The sequence below is a fragment of the Scyliorhinus torazame genome, chromosome 11 (assembly GCF_047496885.1).
Source record: "Scyliorhinus torazame isolate Kashiwa2021f chromosome 11, sScyTor2.1, whole genome shotgun sequence".
NCBI classification, from domain to species: Eukaryota; Metazoa; Chordata; class Chondrichthyes; order Carcharhiniformes; family Scyliorhinidae; genus Scyliorhinus; species Scyliorhinus torazame.
The window spans coordinates 183,339,144-183,358,716 of NC_092717.1; the positions used below are offsets into that span (position 1 = coordinate 183,339,144).

General features: G+C 42.6%; 1 protein-coding gene across 13 annotated transcripts in view; it reads right to left on the minus strand.

Moving 5' to 3' along the window:
- Positions 1–378: 378 nt before the first annotated feature.
- LOC140385700 (uncharacterized) overlaps positions 379–19,573 on the minus strand; it is a 661,829-nt gene continuing 642,634 nt past the window's right edge. For all 13 annotated transcript variants that reach the window (XM_072468125.1, XM_072468137.1, XM_072468135.1 and 10 more), the window contains 3 exons: positions 17,325–17,437; positions 11,339–11,504; positions 379–8,902 (listed from right to left, as the gene is read on the minus strand). In XM_072468125.1, coding sequence (XP_072324226.1) covers positions 8,898–8,902; positions 11,339–11,504; positions 17,325–17,437 — 284 coding nt within the window. In that variant the 3' untranslated portion in view covers positions 379–8,897. The remainder of the gene's footprint in view (positions 8,903–11,338; positions 11,505–17,324; positions 17,438–19,573) is intronic.

Genomic DNA, 19,573 nt, shown 5'->3' on the forward strand with positions numbered 1-19,573 from the left:
TCACACTGAGCCAAGATGACTAAAGACTTGATCAAAGATGCAGGCTTTCAGGAAGCGAGAAGAGGTTTAGGGACAGAATTCCAGAGATGGTGAAGACACAGCCATCAACAGGATTGAAGGATGGACAATAAGTCAAGAGTGAAGATGAGGATACAAGCAATACCTGGGAATAAATGTAACTATCTCTCGCCCCTCCCCCCCACAGACAGAGTTGTGAATATACCAGATGAACATTGGTTAGAAAGATTGGTGTCCCTGAACTACTGGGAACTTAACACGGAGGCCAATCGCCCCAGCAGGACCACTACACCATAACATTTTGGATATATACACATGGTATAACCTCAGAAAACGCAACACAAAACACACACACACGGCTAACATCAACATATAAGCTTTATTTCAAACCTTTACTTGTACAATAAGGACTGAACAATGGGAATTGAGTTCTGCCACATGAATGATGCTTATCAGCGGCCAAATAGCAAAAGCGAGAAGAAAATTCCGGAACATTAAAATGTGTGGACAACAGCAGCAGCAGAAATACTGTACAACCTCACCCAGATACTCACTGCTGGAGCCATTTACTGTTTTTAAAATCTATTTCCAGATTTCAAAAAAAACACACGAAACACAAATGTCAACTCATGTTCCTCAGTCTTCAGTAACAGGTTATGTTTTAAAAGTCTCGCTTCTCTCATTTCACGCTGTAGAAACAACGAAAAGTCCTTTATTGTAAAGAATTCATGCCTCGAAATTATGTTTGTGACCTTAGTGGATGGATGCTTAAGGCTTCATCACATTTCTCTGTTAGGGAACGATGATTTGATTAAAATGGCCTCAAAGGAATTTTGAACGGGCGCAAGTGAAATAAACTGAAATCTCAAGATCTTTAAGAGTCTCACCATCATAGGCCATACCCCCACTTTAAAAAAAACAAACAAAATAAATGTAAAACCGGTGGGAAAAAAAGACTCCAAGAATAATTTTTGAAATGAATGAAAATTATTGGAAGAAACTAACAGACAAGGTTAACTGCAGACTGATATTTCCAAAATACAGGTAGAGAGAAGGAAAGATGAAGAGAGTGGGAAAGTGTAGGGGAAAGAAAAATGGGAGGGGAGAGGGTGTTGGGGAACTGATGGTTGCGCTACTACAATGGTCTCATCCCCACCTGTTTTTACTAAAGATCTGAGGTGCTTTTGTCAAGTCTCTTTTCTGCTGTTTGTTTTTGTTCGATGTTGGTGGTTCGGGGCATGAATCAACATTTGAAGGGATCATTGATCTGAAGTATGAGAGAGGTGAACCATGAACAGGCGGACATAAACACAATAATGCAGCATCAAAGGAGTGCAGAATTTGTGATGAGAAAGAACCAAATCATTTCAACTTCTGTCGAGGAGGAAATCAAGTCCCTTTGAACAAAGATAGTTTTCTCTCAAAAACAGACATTCGGATGGTGAGACTCTTACTTTAATAGGACAGCCAGCATTTGAAGTTTCTGTGCAGTCTGTCAGAGATACTGGCTCTCCATAACTTACACAAAGCCACAAATCATCCAGTCTCACAGTGGACACAAACATTTTTTAAGGGGATGGCTCTGAATAGACTGCAGTGTTTTTAAAAATATTTATATATAACAGAATCTACATCATTAAACATCAATCACAATGTCTGTCACATCACACACCTGCTCTGTAATCTGATGCAGGTCACACTGGGTTCCACACTCCCCAGGGACACCTGGCTCAGAGTGAAAACTGTCAGTGGCCTGATCATTTCACTGCCTTCCCCCACAAAAGCTGTTAGCTAAAACTCCATATCAGATTTTTGTTTTTGTTTTTAGAAATCTAGGTAGCACATGCAGATTTTAAAAATGTAATATTTCAATATTCATTTAAAGGAACAATTCACAAGCAAATAAATCAAATTCATTCTGGAGAGTATGGTCTGGTATCACAGTGATCAAGTAACAGGAGTAATGTTTAGCAGGCAAGGGGGGTGAGATGCTAAGATGAGGACATTGTAAGACAAATCATTACCTCTGGAATCAGATCCCACTGATTACTGAAATACCAAACCATTTACACATTCCCCAAAACGGGCCCTCATTCAAGACCATCTTTTAACCGCCTGCAGGTTTTCCTCACCCCTCTTCCATGTCACGAAGAATTGGATCCTACCTCCATGGGTACCCAGTTCATGACTATTCATCACATCCAAGTCTAGGTGGACTATTCATCTATACAGGACATCAAAGCCTACTCCTCCTTTCTCTCGACATCTATTAGGTATATTAACGCTGGAGTCAGTTGCTGAATAGCCATTGAAAACTGGAACCCAGGCTAATTTCCACCCTACACTTTCCCTGCCCCCTCCCCAGTCAAGAAGATACTGATGTCAATTGTGGAGTTTCTACTGCTGCTTTAGGTGAGCATGACTGGCCACAATCCCATTATAATAGCTTCATGCTAACTCCAGGTGGCACCGGGAAGTGGTATTGGTGGTTTTAAAAACACAAACAGCATTCAGACGATGTTAAGGGGTTACCATTTGCTCCTGACACAGACCAATTCACATTAAACCACACAAAGGCAATGCAACTAAAACAAAACAAAATCACAATCACAGCAGCACGAACATCACATTAAAATTGATTCTGGTAACAAGTACACATGCACGAAACATCCCGCACAGAGCGGATTGTACAATTCTTTACAAACTGTTGGATGCATAAAATTTTAAGATTGCATTTTTCAACACAATTGTAAACCTGAACCAATCTGTCATGGGATTCTCGGGCCCACATTAATCCTCCCTTTATCACAAAATCAATTCTGTGCAAATGTTTCTTTGTACTGAAATGAATCAAACCTAGTTCCACCAGTAAATGTAGCAATGCTGGATGGCAACGCCTCTTCTCAATGGATTTTTAACAAGTTATTGAAAACAGACAAGGGCCCACGGAACACGAGCCCTCACCTTTTTTTCCTATTAGGAAGTTTGAAGGAAAGGATAAAGCTGACTGATTTACAATGAAGACACTTCTAAAAGCCAACAAAAACCCCCGATAAACGTCATTAATACCTCAGTTTCTTTAACATCTCTCGTTAATTTCCATCCCTTCCTCTCTTGAAGGATGCAGACTCTTGCTGGGAGCCGTTAGTCATCCCCAGACATTGGGTGCAGAAACTCAATAAGAAACAGGCTATTCCAGCACAGCAAAGGCGATCTGACAGCCTGCAATCACATGTGAAACTTTGCAGTTGGGGATCTACTGGGGACATGGTGATCTGACAGATAATCCATACTGCAGGTAACTATACTGCACCAACTGCTGAGTCCACTGAGATCAAACCTAGGACCTCCTCCTGGTCCACAGGGCAAATCCTGAAGAGCCACTTTAATATACTCAAGGGACACAACTTTAGCTGATGGATCCCATGGGGTTTGCTGCCTTTTATTTACTGGATTCTGCAGGAGACATATGCATTGAGGTGCCAATTGAGGGCCTGTTCATTGGGAACCACCAATTGATGAGTAAATTGATGAGTAAATTAGAACTTCACCCACCAGACACTACAGTCCCAGCATGAGTCACTGCTTTTGAGAGAGGAGGGGGTAACGGATGAGAGGAAAAACTGACAACACATCAATGAATAGTGTATCCACATTAGAGAGTCAGGAATCCCAACTACCCCTTGGACAGCAATTCACTGGAATCTCGGTCATCCCCAGGCTCTCAAATATTAAAACCCATTCTCATTCACAAAAATAAAACTGCACTTACATTACCATAGTACTGAAGTCATTGACCTATTGAGCAGTTAAAGTGAGTTTGCTATCTTTCCACTGGTGTAAGTTCTGAACACACTAACATACACACACACTTTAGTCTTTAAAAAAATAACCCAAATTCGTCCACACATCCTTTTCTGTTTCCCAACATACACACGCACAACCGCACACCACCTAGACATTAGTGCAGAGAATAAAGCAATGTTGTTATAACCAGCCATCTTCTACAGCTACTTTGAAGTAAGTGTAAACAACAGAAAATATATTTATATATTAAACGCTTGAGCAATTCTGAATAGTGTTTAAAAGGTTAAGTACAGGCTACGATTGCAAATGCAATACAAGGCTGGAGAGAAGCAGTGTTGGTACCGAGACAGACTGGTACAGAGGCAGTAAATTCATGACATTTAGATTAGGATAAACAAGCAGCGAGTGTTTAACACTCTGCATTCTTCTCAGCAATACCATTAATGTCTACCAAATCTCCATCGATAAAGCAAACATTAATTCTACAACAAAATACCCAACTTCACCTGGAAAGTAAAACCCTGTTTTTGCAAACTTAGATGCACCTACATATGGTTCACCTTCCACTCCTATGTTTCATCTGCCTTAGGGAGATAGGGACAGATTGACTAAGTCCAGGAAGGGTTTAACTCACCATCAGAATCATCTCCCAATTGTACTTTCATCTAGGATACTAAACCTTATTTATGCACCTTCCACTACAGACAGCCCACTATTGATGAGAGAAGGAGAACTCTGCGCCTCTGGTGGCATCCAAGTCTCACTCGGTGACTGCCAGAGGCAGTGTGAAAAAAAGCATTGTCCCTCTTTCTAGTGGCTCTCCACAAACTGAGGGAGACGAGCAGCAGCCCCAGGACTTCACTCTCATCACATAGCATGCAGATAATTTAGAAACTCCTCCGAGGGGAAGGATGTTGCCTACATCTCTGGCGTCACACTTCAGTATTTCATTTCTGGATTGTTCAGACAGATACTTTATACCCCTTTCCCTCTCATTGCTACCAGACACCGTGGTGAAGACCATTTCAGCAATTTATGGTCCAAGCTTTTTCTTTGGAGGCCAGTTACCGAACACCATTGCACTGTGCACAGCTCTCACCCACAATGTGTGTGTAAGTGAGACCTACAAATTTACATTTTTCAAATTTAAAAACTTACAAAAGGCACAAAGGCCCAGACTCCACTCTGTGGTAGCTACCATCTTTTGTAACTAACTTGAATGTCACAGTCCATTAAAGTTTGATTCACTGCTTCACGATGGTGTATGACCAAAACGTGTTTTAACAGCCTCTCTTTCCCTGACCTTTCACACCACATAACTCTACACGAACATCATTTCCACGTACAGCTGCCTTCCTGCTATAGCAAACATCACCGAACGCAAGCCTTCCCACATGACACTAACCCACTCTACCATCCTGCCTGCAACTAGTTATCCTAACAAGGCAGTGCTTCATTTGACACAACCTTAAAGATTATATTGTTTAGAAACCAAAGTTAATTGTATTTTTTTAAATCACTACTCATTTTACAATAGTCAGTACTTCATCACCAAAGATTAACTTTGAAGAAATCTACAAGTTAAAACAATTTACAGTTTTTGTTGAAAGTTTTAAACACCGAGGCGGAAACAGAGAAGCTACAAAGACTACAAGGAAAAAGATGCCTCTGTTTTATTCACTAACAGGACTTGTTCTTATTGCGAGAAAACCAGGTAATGGCTTTGATTCACACTGTAGAGAAATCCAGTTGTGACCCCACTCCCTTCCTTGAGACAAATCCCCCTCAAAACAGCTGCGAGAGGTATCCCACAGAAGAGGATTTATTTTAATTGGACTGAAGGTTGGAACGGAGTTGCTCCAGCTTCACCTGACAGATGCTAGCACTGCAAGTGTCTGTTTTGAACGGCACTATTAATACAGTCTAACATGTGATCCAAATAAAAGATGCTTAAAATAAAGTCCCTTTTCAACAAAGCAGCATCTGGGGACAGGTTCTAAAATTAAGACCCTTTTGAAAAAGGATGAGGTGCCTAAAAATAAAATTACAATCATTAACTGGAGGGATTAAACATTTTAACCATGTTACGTGTAAAACACGTTGTTACATAACTGGGGATCTTTAAACTGGTCGAAATAATATTTTGAGGAAAGGTCGGATTCTTTATTAAGGTGGAGATGGTTCCTGAGAATGTAACACGCAACTGAAAGGAGGAATAAGAGCAAAAACAAAATTATCCCACTTCAACAAAAAGAGAAACAGCATCTCTGGAGAAAGGAAGGATTAATATTTCAGGTCAAATACCTTTCTCTCTGCACATGCATTGCTGGCAGACCTGCCGATTGTTTCCAGCATCTTGGGTATTTTGATTTTTGTTTGTCCTCTTCAAGTTGCTGCTACACTCAAAGGCAGACTGATAACTGGGGAGGATTATGTCAATAGCTTAACAGTTTAGAGAATGAGGAAACTGCAGAAATTTAGGTTGAGCGAATGGATTCAGCTCCCAGACCTACAACAGATCTCTCTATGGTGCACAAACTGGACTGCAAAATATCCACAAGCATTCTGCTGGTTTACATTTTTAGATTTCAATGATTTTTAGTCATATCTACCCTCAGCCAAGCTCAGCTTTGAGAATGAGGAGAATTCATATTGTGATTAGGTTTTAAAGTGCAGGCGGCACGGTGCCGCAGTGGTTAGCACTGCTGCCTCACGGCGCCGAGGACCCCAGTTCGATCCCGGCCCCGGGTCACTGTCCATGTGGAGTTTGCACATTCTCCCCATGTCTGCGTGGGTTTCACCCCCACAACCCAAAGATGTGCAAGTTAGGTGGATTAGCCACGCTAAAGTGCCCCTTAATTGGAAAAAATTAATTGGGGACTCTAAATTTATTTTTAAAAATTTAAAAAGTGCATCCACTAGGTCATCTACACCTCGGGTCAAATCAGCTGTTGCCAATATTTGTAACTCAGTTGAAACACCAAACAAAATCGAGAGGCTCCTCAGATGGAGGTGGCCTTTGACCCTACTCTGTTCCCATTCCAGCTGTAATATCCAGTTCAACAGGATGAACATGGGAACTGAGTGACAACAGAGTAGTTGTGGACTGAAGCACCAGACTCACTAATGTTCTCAAGTGCTGGAGTTAAGCTCAAACTGACAATTTCTTGAGCCAGAGATGGGAGTGTGAACCCCATGAGAAATTGATAATTGAAGAGTGATAAAAAGCTACAGGGAAAGAGTTGGGGGGGGGGGGGGGGGGGGGGAAAGAGGGGAGAGAGTTGGATAGCTCTTTTTACGAGTTGGCACATGAATGATGCGCCAAGAGGCCTCTTTTTGTGCTGTAGGATTCAATAATTTTATTAAAAAAGCATAAAAGGGAAGTGAGTCATGAACAACTCCCCAAATTAGTTCTCTTTACATAAGAATCCAGTGACTAGCACTGTGAGAAACATGGCCAAGAGATTACAGAGCTTCACAAGAGAAAAATAATCAATGCCCTCCTCCTGTTCTCTATCATTCTATGTTTCTGCTCTATAATAATGACTGCATTTTATTTTTTTTAAATGTTAAGAAACAAATCTTTTAAGATTTGAAGATTCCTCATTAACATTCACTTCAAACTTTTTTTCCCCTTTAAATCAAGCTGAACTGAGTTTCTCACCCCGTCCTCTCCTTTCTGACTGTACAGGAAAATTCAATGTGTTCTATTTATTTTGCTGACATTTATGATTTATTTATAGATGAAAAAATAAAGAAGAAATAAATCTGGAAAACATCGACTTTTAGAAGAAAATGGGGTTAGGATTTTTACAAGTTATTTGGAAATTTGGCAGAAAGGGAAAATGATTTTGAAAATGTTTAATTTTTTTTATCCCATCGTTAAAGTTACAAAGCCAATGCGCAGAGTGGAAAGGGCAAACCCTTAATCCATCTCATTGCTTGTTCCGAAAAACAATTCAAATTAAAAAATTGTTAAAAAAATTTAAAAATTTTTTTTTTCTTTTTTAGAGTAACCAATTTTTTTTTTTCTAATTAAGGGGCAATTTAGCCTGCACATCTTTTGACACAGGGAGAATGTGCAAACTCAACATGGGCAGTGACCCAGGGCCAGGATCGAACCCAGGGGTCTTCAGCGTCGTGAGGCAGCAGTGCTAACCACTGTGCCACCGTGCTGCCATAAAACAATTCAAACTGAATCCAATTCACAGTCTCCACAAGAGAAACATGCAAGATCCAAGCTGACAAAAGGCATTGCACCTCATCATGGCTTGATCTGATGCTTGATCTTCGCCAAAAGTCCGAGAAGCGATTTAAATAAAAATGTTAATTCACAGCTGGCATCAGAATTTCAAGGCGAGGGTACAGAAAACAGAATGTTTCAAATTTATGGGAGAATGCAGTTTGGTAAAGTAAAAATGGGAAAAAGAAAACGGAAAATTTCCTTCATTTAGTCAACTGTCTGTTGGCAAGGCAGGGTTCATATTTGGGCTGCAGGTGGGATTGGGAATTAACTAGAACCACTTCCCCAGTCTATCACCCATTGATGATCAGATGATCTATTAGATTCTTCCACTCAAGTCTTCAAATTGTTGTGCCAGACACTGGTTCCTCCATTGAAGTATCAAGCTCAGCTCTTATCTCAAAAGAGCAGAAGTTTATAATTTATTCCCCAATAAGGTTCCATTTGGTAGTAGTACCTCAGATCTGTATTGTGGATTTTTAAGATAAAAGAGTGCAATATAGCCACCCAGCCCCGAAATAACTCAATAGGAACAAATCCTTTTTAAAGCACAAATCCTGTTAATGACGCTAAACTTCTTGGTTCGGTTAAATGTAGTTTGAAAAGAACATGAAGGAAAAAAAATCAGTAGCTTTGCTGTCCTAGAGCAGCGCACAGATCTTCAGCGAGAGTAGAAAGCTGCGGTGATCCGAGGGAGCTGAGGCTTTCCGCCAGTGATGTGCTGCAGAGAGGAGAGGTATTGTCTGAAACGTTGGGGGATTTGTACACAATGTCTGCTCCGTGGTCTGTCCTGGCCTTGGCATTCTCACGGAACTTCAACTTGCGAGATTCAATCTGTTGAAGAGGAAGAGGAGAGAGGGAAGAGTGAAAAATCTTGTTAGGAGAAAAAGTCATTGTGCTCCCCAATCAGCTAGTGACCCTAGCTGGAAACAAGAGTAGAGGAACAGGGGTACGTAATACTGGCCCTCAAGCTTCTCAATTACTTAATCAGATCGTGCTGATCCTCGACTTCAACTCCACTTTCCCACCTGATTCCCATATTCTTCAGTTATCTAGGCCCCAAGCTAGAGTACCTTTGCTACACCTCCCTGCCTCTCTAACTTACTTTTCTTCTTTAAGACATTCCTTAAAGCCTACTACTTTGACCAAGTTTTTGGTCATCTGAGCGAATATCTCCTTACATGGCTACGTCTTGTACTTTGTTTTATAATGTTCCTGTGATGTGCCTTGGGTTTGGTTGTGTTAAAGGTACTATATATAAGTTGTGGTACAGTTGAAGAGCCATGGCAAAATCTGCTGAAGCAGTCAATGCATTCCTGACCTACTGCAGGTTCTTTCATTTCAGCTGAGACCATCAGTTGAAAATTCCACCCTTACAGTCAAGGTTTATACAGGAGTGTCCACTGGTGTGATACCAAGAGAACGCCAGACAAAAGAGGCTCCTTTCGGAGGGAAGGGAGCAAAAACATTGTTTATTCTAAAAGATGACTAGATCATGAACAGTCCAAGGGAATAGGGCAGATCAAAAACTGCCAATACTCACGCTGATACTAAAACAGCTTATATTGTCCTATAACTTCTGAAAATAAAATAAACCTCAACAAATTTTAAATAAAACCATTAATGACGGCACTTCAAATAGTCTTCTTTTTCTCCCGATTCTCTTCCAACTTTATTCATCCTGCTCTTCTTCAGGAACGGACTCACACGGTTACTGTGCTGATGATGGGGAAAGACTATTTGAGCAAAACACTGAAACATCTTTTTTGCATCAATTTAAATGGTGGGTTCGGTCATTGGTGCTAATGGGTTATTTTTGTACTCTGGTGTTAATGGGTTCTTAAAAAAAAAAGAAGAAAAAAAAAGGAACCGACTCACCGGAGTTCTAGCTCAACATGGATGTCATCGAGCACGCCAGCTGCATTCTGAGAGCTTGCTCAAATATCAATTCCTCATGCGAAAGCTTGGACAGTGACCAGGCAGTAGTTGACCCTCACAACCCAGATTGACATTCACCTTGCTAGATAGATGGTCACACTGTACACTTTCTAGTACCATGTAAAAATCAGGAGGTGGACCTCGATCTCAAATTCCCCCATAACCCCTAAAAAATGGCGCTGAACCAAAATGCCTTACACCTGGTCTAGATGAGGAGCCCCACTCTTGGTCTAGATCAGATAACTCACCGTGCATCAGAATGAACCATAGATTGTAGAATACAAAGCAGTGCATTTACCATCTGTGCTCATAATGCCAACAGGTTAGAAATACCTCTTCTATTCATGACCAGAGACTACGAACAAGTGCACTTTAATCAAAAATAGTGAACATACAAGCCTGACAAACTGATAAATAATCCAATCTGTTAAGCTGTGGAGCAAATGACTGCTGTGACACGACGTCCTGTGAATTTCTACACTTGTTGCGCACAATTTTAAATAAAATGCCAGAGACATGAGAATGGAGGTATCTGATAGGATCTGAGCACATGCAGCAACTAATAATTTATCACATCATAGTTAAGGTGCAGGATAACAAAACACACTCATTAAATTCCAAAAATAATTTGAGTAAAAGCCCCTTTTCTAAACTTGCTCAGTTGCATAAAGTTTGGTTTGCACGTACTAGGTCTTGGTTACCGCCCCATCAAACACTCCCAGGCCAGGTACAGCACGGGCTACATACAGAGTATTGCTCCCTTTACACTGTACCAAACACATTCTGGGTAGGAACAGCTCAGGTTAGATATAAAGTACCATGGACACTGTCCACATAAGCACACTCAGGACAGGTACAACGTAGATTAGTTACAGTGTAAAGCTCCCTTTACACTACACCAAGCACTCTCTGGGCTGCTGCAGCTCTGTTTAGGTGCAGTGTAAAGCTCTCTTCAGGTCACAACATAAATCAGTTATAACATCTTGTTTGATGCCATTCCCTCTACACAGGTCAACAATTTTCCAGAACTCTAATCTAGATCAATCACTGCTGCATCCTCACATCCACTACATTAGCTAAACTCTGGTCTTTCGGACTGAGTCAACTTTGGGACTGAAGCAGGGCAATTTTCCATGTGGACCTGTACCCATTAGGAGGTGGAGTGGGACTGCCCAAAGAACAAAGAGATTTTGCAACCTACCAGTCTAGCTTTGATTTGAATCCGGTTCCCAGAGTGAAAGGCCAGCAACAAGTCTACTTTCATAACTAGTGCCCAATTATCAATATTTTTCACAGAACTACACCCCCCACGCAGGCCAAGCATTCACTTACATGTTTCCTGTATTTGTAACTCTTGGCTCTGAGTTTCGTCAGACCTGGCAGTGGGGTCCTCCCCTACTCCATTTTGCTGTGTCCCACTCTCAGCTTGTCCCATCAGATCACCATTTTCTGGAATCTGACTGATCGTTGCTGATTCTGATTCTTCTTCACCCTCATTCTAAAAATAAAATCATGGGGTGGGGTACAATCGTGTATAGTTATAGCAGGGCGTGAAATGAAATGCAAAATATATATACATGAGAAATTTAAAAGAAACAAAATGTTCAGGATTCAAACAATCAAATGCACTGATGGACTGAGTCTAATCTTTGGTAACTGAGGACACATCCTAAGCAATGTGTCAGATTTTATCAGAGGGCAGCAAAGAATAGATTAAAACTACAATTATGCTTTTGTCTATTCCTCTTCTTCATCTCAGGTCACAATCTAATATCGACCTTGCAATGAAATCCTGCCTTGGAGATCTGTCAACCAACCAGATTGGCTATCAGCTCTCCAACTGTCCAGGCACAGTGTTGCAGTGGCCAGAAGAGGTAATAATAATAATCTTTATTGTCACAAGTAGGCTTACATTAACACTGCAATGAAGTTACTGTGAAAAGCCCCTAGTCGCCACACTCCAGCGCCTGTTTGGGTACACCGAGGGGGAATTCAGAATGTCCAATTCACCTAACAAGCATGTCTTTTGGGACTTGTGGGAGGAAACCAGAGCACCCGGAAGAAACTCACGCAGACACAGGAAGAACGTGCAGACTTCGCACAGTGATTCAAGCAGGAATTGAACACGGGACCCTGGCACTGTGAAGCAACAGTGCTAACCACTGTGGTACCGTGCCACCCAACAAAGTCCTGGGTGAGTCCCGGGGATGGAGGGGCAGCGGATTCCCAGTGGTCCGGGGGGAGGGGGGGGGGGGGGTGGAAGAGAGGAGAGAAGAAAGAGAGAATGAGAACTAGGGGCTTTTCACAGTAACTTCATTTGAAGCCTACTTGTGACAATAAGCCATTTTCATTTCATTTCAAATAGTATCAAACTTTCAAATAAAAAAAGTCCATGAGTTCCTTGCACTTATTGCTGGAGATGAGGCTGAAGGAGACTAGGGGGGGAGAGAGAGAGAGAGAGGTGGGGATGAGGTGGTGGTTTGAGACACCGTTTTGTGGTGAAGGAGAGAAGCCGGCTTTTATCGTTGCCTTCCTGGATAATCTTTGAATAGTGAGAAGTTTTAGTGATGGAAAGCAGGACCCAGTAATGCTTTATATGATCCAGCCAGATGGGACAATGGGTAGTTACGTCAGATAGAGACACAGAGTTGAGAATGGTTATGGATAAAGGAAGATTGAGGCTTTTTCATTTCATGGAAAAGCTGAACATTTCAGGAGCACCAGAGTTGAAAGACTCTGTGCACATCAGCTTGAAATGTATTGATGGGTGAAGGTCTCCCATCTCTCTAGTCCCCAAGTGCATTTTCTTTCCTTATCACCATTTCAAAAGTACTGCAAAGATAAAAGATATGGGAAAAACTAAAGAACACAACAGGCAAGGTCAAAATTCAAGCCATTCTGTTTCCTGTGCGTACAGTAATTCCTTAAGTGAAATTACCAGGCACAGATTCTGTGCAGAAACATAAAATGCTGTCACATTGACTTTAATTAAAAAGACACAACACTGTGAAACATCAAGATGGTAACATTTCTAAACACAGTGATATTAGGAGTGCTCAGTAAACAATTAGCAATAGGGAAATCTAAATGTGAATTCAAAAAACGTTTTCTTACCCACTCCAATTTTTCAGCCATTTTAAATGTATTTTTCCAATTTCCTTTCTCTGCTGAAGGTGGGACTCTTACTTGGACTTGATGTTATGTTTGTACCTACCATCCCCAAGGAACCGATCCCAAATTTCCAATATTTGCGCATATTTATCAGCAGGCTACCCAGCTGTGAAGGCATCACTACCAAATTCTATCCAGACAACGATCAGAGGTAGGGATGATTCTTCTCCTCCTCACCACAGGGGTACTAATGCGAACTAGCTTTCTGCTGTTGCTTGCCTCAGATCAACGTCAGTAAGGAAAATGAATTGAAGGTACAAATTGAAGGTTCAATCTACTACTTGAAGGTATCAAACCAGGCAGTGTGTTCACCCATTGAGCCAACAGGGAAAGAGGTTATGAGAAGTGAAGAAAATAACCTATTTCTATTTTGTGACTTGGTTTAGTAGGACAGTTCAGATGCTAAAACATGATATTGTAATGATGGCAGACAGTACAACTGCTGACTGGCAAACACTACAGTGCTGGTTCAGATACCAGGGCACCTCTATCTAGAGTGTGCCAATGACTTCAGACTGGAGTAGTGAGTGGGATCCTTGGTGGAGGGAATTACATCATAAAACAAAAATGATAATCCTTGAATTATCCCATGGCCCCCACAATCAGCAAGACATGATGCAGTACGGAACAAGTCAACAAAAACTTCTGATAATAGGTGATTGATTATGATGACAGTCTGAAAGGAGAAGTGCCTTCCTAGATGGTGAAAGGACTTTGTGTGACCAAGGTGTGGTTTTATTTTAAAGGTGGGAAAAAGGAAGGAAGAAAAAGCATCCACAATGCAGTAAAGGATTAGAAGGTGACAAAAAATGCCAAAGGGTGGGTCATTTAGACAGTCAGCACCGAGCAAACCTTAGCATTGCTTGATCTTCTACTGAATTGACAATTTTCCTCCCTATTCCTCTGAAGGCACCAACTCTTACTGGACTGCAATTCTATGAGGCAGGGCACTACCCAGTACCTCGCGCATTCAACATCTTTAGCATTGTCAGAGAGTGACAGCACCAAGTCAATCATATTCAAGTCCAACCCCATCTTCATCCAATTTCTACACTTCCAGAAAAAAAGGATGGGTGCGGAGGTCAGTAAGCGGAGTGAAACCAGGAGCAGGAACCGCAAGCAGAAAGAGATGTGGTCCTGCAGTCAGCGTTTGGGGAGCTAGGTAGGAAATTAGCAAGCAGGACCCCAAAAGTAACAATCTCTGGATGCTCCCGATAGCACACGCAAGTGAGCATAGATGTGGGATGAAAAAAACAGATGAATGTGTGCCTGAAAAATGGTATAGGAGGCAGGGCTTTAGATTCCTGGGACATTGGGACCAACTCTGGGAGAAATAGGACATGTACATGCCGAATAAGTTGCACCTGAACAGAGTTGGGACTGAGTTCCTTGCGGGTCTATTTTTTAATGCCATTGGGGATGGTTTAAACTAACTTAGCAGGGGTGTGGGCACCAGAAGGTAGTATCAGAGAGAAATACTAACGTGCACAGAATGCTGGGATAGGTAGCAGTAGAGTAAGAAATAATAAGTTATTACGTGGGTTCAGAATAAGGTGAAAATAATAAGATCAGAATTGGCCGAGGACATAAAACAGAGAAGTCCAAAGGTATGCAGGTTAGTTGAGGTTATGGGATTACAGAGAAAGGGCGGGGAAGTGGGTCTAGGTAGGGTGCTCTTTTAGAGTGTCGGTACAGACTTGATGGGTGGAATGGCCTCCTTCTGTACTATAGGAATTCTATGGTTCTAAGTGGTTAATGGGAGTTTCTTGGGCTGGAGGAAGATTAGTAGTGGAGTGCTCCAGGAATCAATGTTGGGATCCTTGCTCGTATCCTTCAGGAAGGAGGAAAGGCAAGGGGTGGAGTGCTTGTGGCCTTCCTGATTTTTCTTATTAAATCAGGTGTGGGGAAGATCACTTAAGATCCTCACCCTGCCTCTGTTGAAATTCTACCAGCAGCATGAAGGAGGGGTCACCCTGTAAAGGTTAACAGCCTTCTTGCAAGCTCACGAAGGGTGATCGGGAACCCTGCAGCCCATTGAGGGCCCCTTCTGTAGCAAAGGTCACCTTTGCTGAAGGAGTGCTCCACAACAAAGCCCCTCCCCCACCTCCTTATCAAGACTGAAGAGCTGGCAGCCCTCTGATTCGCTAGCAGCTCTTGGAGATAAGATCTTTGTCTATAAAAGCATGGAAGACCTCACGGCAGGCAGTTAACTGGCTGATTGACATTTAATCCATTCAGGGCTTCCGAACAGGGTTGTGGCAAGATCACCCCTGTACCCTGCTTTCTGGCCAGTGGATAGGGCCACTGCTATGGTCATTAAATTCAGCCCAATGTATGCAGACCAAACACTCTTGAGCTAAAGTTGATTTAAAATTTTTTTTTTTTTTAAATTTAGAGTACCCAATTCATTTTTTCAAATTAAGGGGCAAATTAGCGTGGCCAATCCACCTACCCTGCACATCTTTGGGTTGTGTGGGCGAAACCCACGCAAACACGGGAGAATGTGCAAACTCCACACGGACAGTGACCCAGGGCCGGGATCGAACCTTGCACCTTGGCGCCGTGAAGCAGCAGGGCTAACCCACTGCGCCACCGTGCTGCCCTGAGCTAAAGTTTATTGAGTTGAAGACTCTACAGTATCTCAATCCTGGAGGACAAGCGTTTAATATTATTGCTTAACATTTTAATCTTCATGCAAAAAGGTACAAACAATATTTTGTGTACAAAGAAAAATGGAAGCTTGTGATTACCTGCACCCTATTCCACTGGCACTTCCAGGTTTGTTCTTTGCTACACCATTCAACTTAATCTTTCTTACCCCAAAGTCCAACTCAAAGGTGGCAAGACTTCACACCATTGACATTTTTTTAAGTGCCCAATTCTCTCTTTTTTTCCCAATTTATGGGCAATTTAGCATGGCCAATCCACCTACCCTGCACATCTTTGGGTTGTGATGGTGAGACCCACGCAGACACATGGAGAATGTGTAAACTCCACACGGACAGTGACCCGGGGCCGGGATTGAACCCAGGTCCTCGACGCTGTGAGGCAGCAGTGCAAACCACTGCGCCACCTTGCCGCCCGTAAAACTTTAGACCTCGATTGTCAACCAATGTATTAATAAATCAGTATAAAAGTGACTAGGACAGCATGTAGAAAGTACACACTGCAGCCATGCCACCAGATGTTTGAAAGAGTGGATGCTTAAGTCATTGGACAGGGTGATAATCAATCAGAATGATTTGTCCTGGGTAGTGTTCAGCTTGAATACTGGCAAGTGCCAAGGAGAAATTTTGCCATATTTCTGGTTCCTTCTCCCCCACTGGGAGAACGTGGAGCGAGTGGTACACATCTGGAAGTGGAGAGGGTGATTGGGTATTAGGTGGGTCACAGCTAACTACTTCTTAAAACAGGTCGGTTGATAAAGACAACATTTGCGCCAAATAACTTCAAAGTCCGCTGAGTTGACTGACTTAAAGTTGGGGTGATGATAGGTGGTAAGGAGGCTTTAGGAAAAGAAAAAAATATATATTTTCCAGTGCTCTTGATCGCTTTCCATTACCAGAATTGCACCAGTACAAATTTTAAGTGAGGACAGTATAAGGCTTCTTGATAATGACCTCACAGCTCTTGCTGCTCCATACTACCTACACCCACTCTTGTAAAGTACCAATCAGTCACCAACATCATCCGTGGACCCACACACCCAGCAAGGACATCAATTCTCTTGAGAGGAGAGAAAAGCAAGAAAAAACTTGGCAGAGGCTGCAGAGCAAAGAATGATGCAAATTAGAAGAGAAAGCAGAACGAGTTCCACAGCCCTTGCTCACAGCTGGTGTGACCAGCTTCTGCTTTTGTGGCCACTATTCTTTTTTTGTTTATAAATTTAGAGTTCCCAATTGATTTTTTCTAATTAAGGGGCAATTTAGCGTGGTCAATCCACTTACCCTGCACATCTTTGGGTTGTGGGGGCGAAACCCACACAAACACGGGGAGAATGTGCAAACCCCACATGGACAGTGACCCAGAGCCGGGATCGAACCTGGGACCTCGGTGCCGTGAGAGTGCAGTGCTAACCACTGCGCCACCGTGCTGCCCTTTGTAGCCACTATTCTGGTCTAGTTTCTGCCATCCTGCATTGCCTCACCTTCACATTGCCTCCTCCTGGGGTATGGTTGAGGTTGTCCAAGGACCCGATTTTTGACTCTGCTTTGTTTTTGAAATCAGTCTTGGTGGTCTCGATCTTCACATCGCCACCACCTAGAACCAGTTCAGAAAGAAATAACTTTTTTCATTATTTGTTTTTTTGCTCCCCATCATACCTCTAAATTTATGATGAATTTCAAAAACATAAGTGAAATAGTAGAAGCAATGGATGCAGCCAGTTAGAAATGAATATAGAACCTGCTTCCAGTTTGTGTTGAATAGGGGGAGGTGGGCTGGTGGTAGAAAGAGATGATTTAAGAAATGAGATAAGCACAGAGGGGAAGAGATGAACACAATTTACAAGCCTGCACTATAGCACTTTTTCAAAGGAATTATACTTGAGCAGTGACTTGTATAGAAAATACTAACCATTCTACGTTAGTAGCATTCCTCAATCATTAATAAAACTGATCCATTTTTTTGTTGTCAGTGTTAATTGAGTGAGGAATGTTGGCTAGGACACCACAAGAACGTCCAATACTCCTTCAATTTAACTAGCGGAACGACAATTGGAGTCGGACACCTAACATCGCATTCAAAAGAAAATATCTCAAATGATGCAACACTCCCTTAAGTAAGGTTTTGAAAAGGCAAGATCGGAGCCCCCCCCCAGGAAAGTAGAGGGTGATCGGAAAACATGTCTATATTGATAAAAAGGTAATTTTCAGCTGAGGAAAAACAAAGTCATTACTGCTGGTTCCTGTCATGATATGCAAACATGCAACCAATGAACACTCAGAATAGGACACAACCAATGGGCAGTCAGGACACTCAGAGGTGGCATCACCACAAGGGGGCATGACATAAACACTATAAAAGGGATGAGGCACTCACACCAGGCCTCTTTCCACAGAAAGACATCTAGAGAGTTAGACAGGGTTGATCAGCAGCATCACACCCCAGTATGTGGCTTAGAGCAAGCTGGTACAGTTAGACTGAGTTACTACAGTTAGATTAGCAGAGAGTCGAACTGATTTGAGAACTGTGCTAATAGTTCAATAAACACGTTGAACTCACTTCAGAGTCTGGAGCATCCTTTAGTTAAGACTGCATCAAGTAGCAGCCTGTGTTATCCGAAGCAGCATAACACAACATGATACCAGGAGTGACTGTTCAATCTATTTAGTGCAACTCATCAAGATCCGTGACAACCAGCTACAGAATACAGGCACAGTGGACAAGATTCAGGCTCCTCATCAGCTCAGGACCACCGGCAATCTTAGTGTCAACTGGCGATCATTCAAGCAGAAATTTCAACTATTGTGGAAGCATCCGACCTCAATGGCGCGACCGATGCTCGGAAGATAGCTCTTCTACTTACCACTACGGGTGACCATGCGATAGAGATCTTCAACTCCTTTCACTTTTCCGAAGGGCAGGACAAAACGAAGTACCAAATCATCCTGGACAAATTCGACAGGCACTGTGAGGTGGACACCAACGAAATCTTCGAGCGCTACATCTTCAAGCAGAGGATGCAAGGTAAAGACGAATCCTTCAACTCCTATCTAACTAACCTTAGACTGCTAGCGCAATCCTGCAACTTTGGTGAGATCACGGACTCCATGATCAGAGACCAAATCGTTTTTGGAGTCCATGCTGATCCTCTGTGAGAGTAATTGTTGAAAATCAAGCACATAACCCTGCCAGTCATGATTGAAACGTGTACTGTGCACGAGCACTCTAAAAGTCGCTATTCACAGTACAAAACGGCAGAAAGTGAAAAACAAGCCTCCCACGAGGTGGAGTGTGTTCTGGCCATCTCCCGGATGCAGCGCCTCCACATTGACGAAAGCGGCCATTTTGCGCGCTCTTCCCGGGGCCCGACACATGCGCAATGCGATCGGGAACACGAAGCGGCCGGAAACCGCACTGCGCAGGTGTCCGAGAACCGCACCGCGCATGCGCAACGACGCACTGAGTGTCATAACGCTGACACCGCCCATTTAAAAAAAAACTGCCCTGCAAGAGCCAAACGCTGTTTAAACTGTGGGAAACCAAACCATTATGCAGCTCTGTGCAGATCTGCACCACCAGTCAGGAGCCAGCGCTCCCAATTCCGACAGCGGCGCATCCGAAGTGTGCAACACCGAATGCATGACTCTGATCCAGGCAGTGCGACAGATCCAGATGATGAATACCTGGACAACACTTACCGAATGGGCATTATTACGAAGTGCGAATACGCCA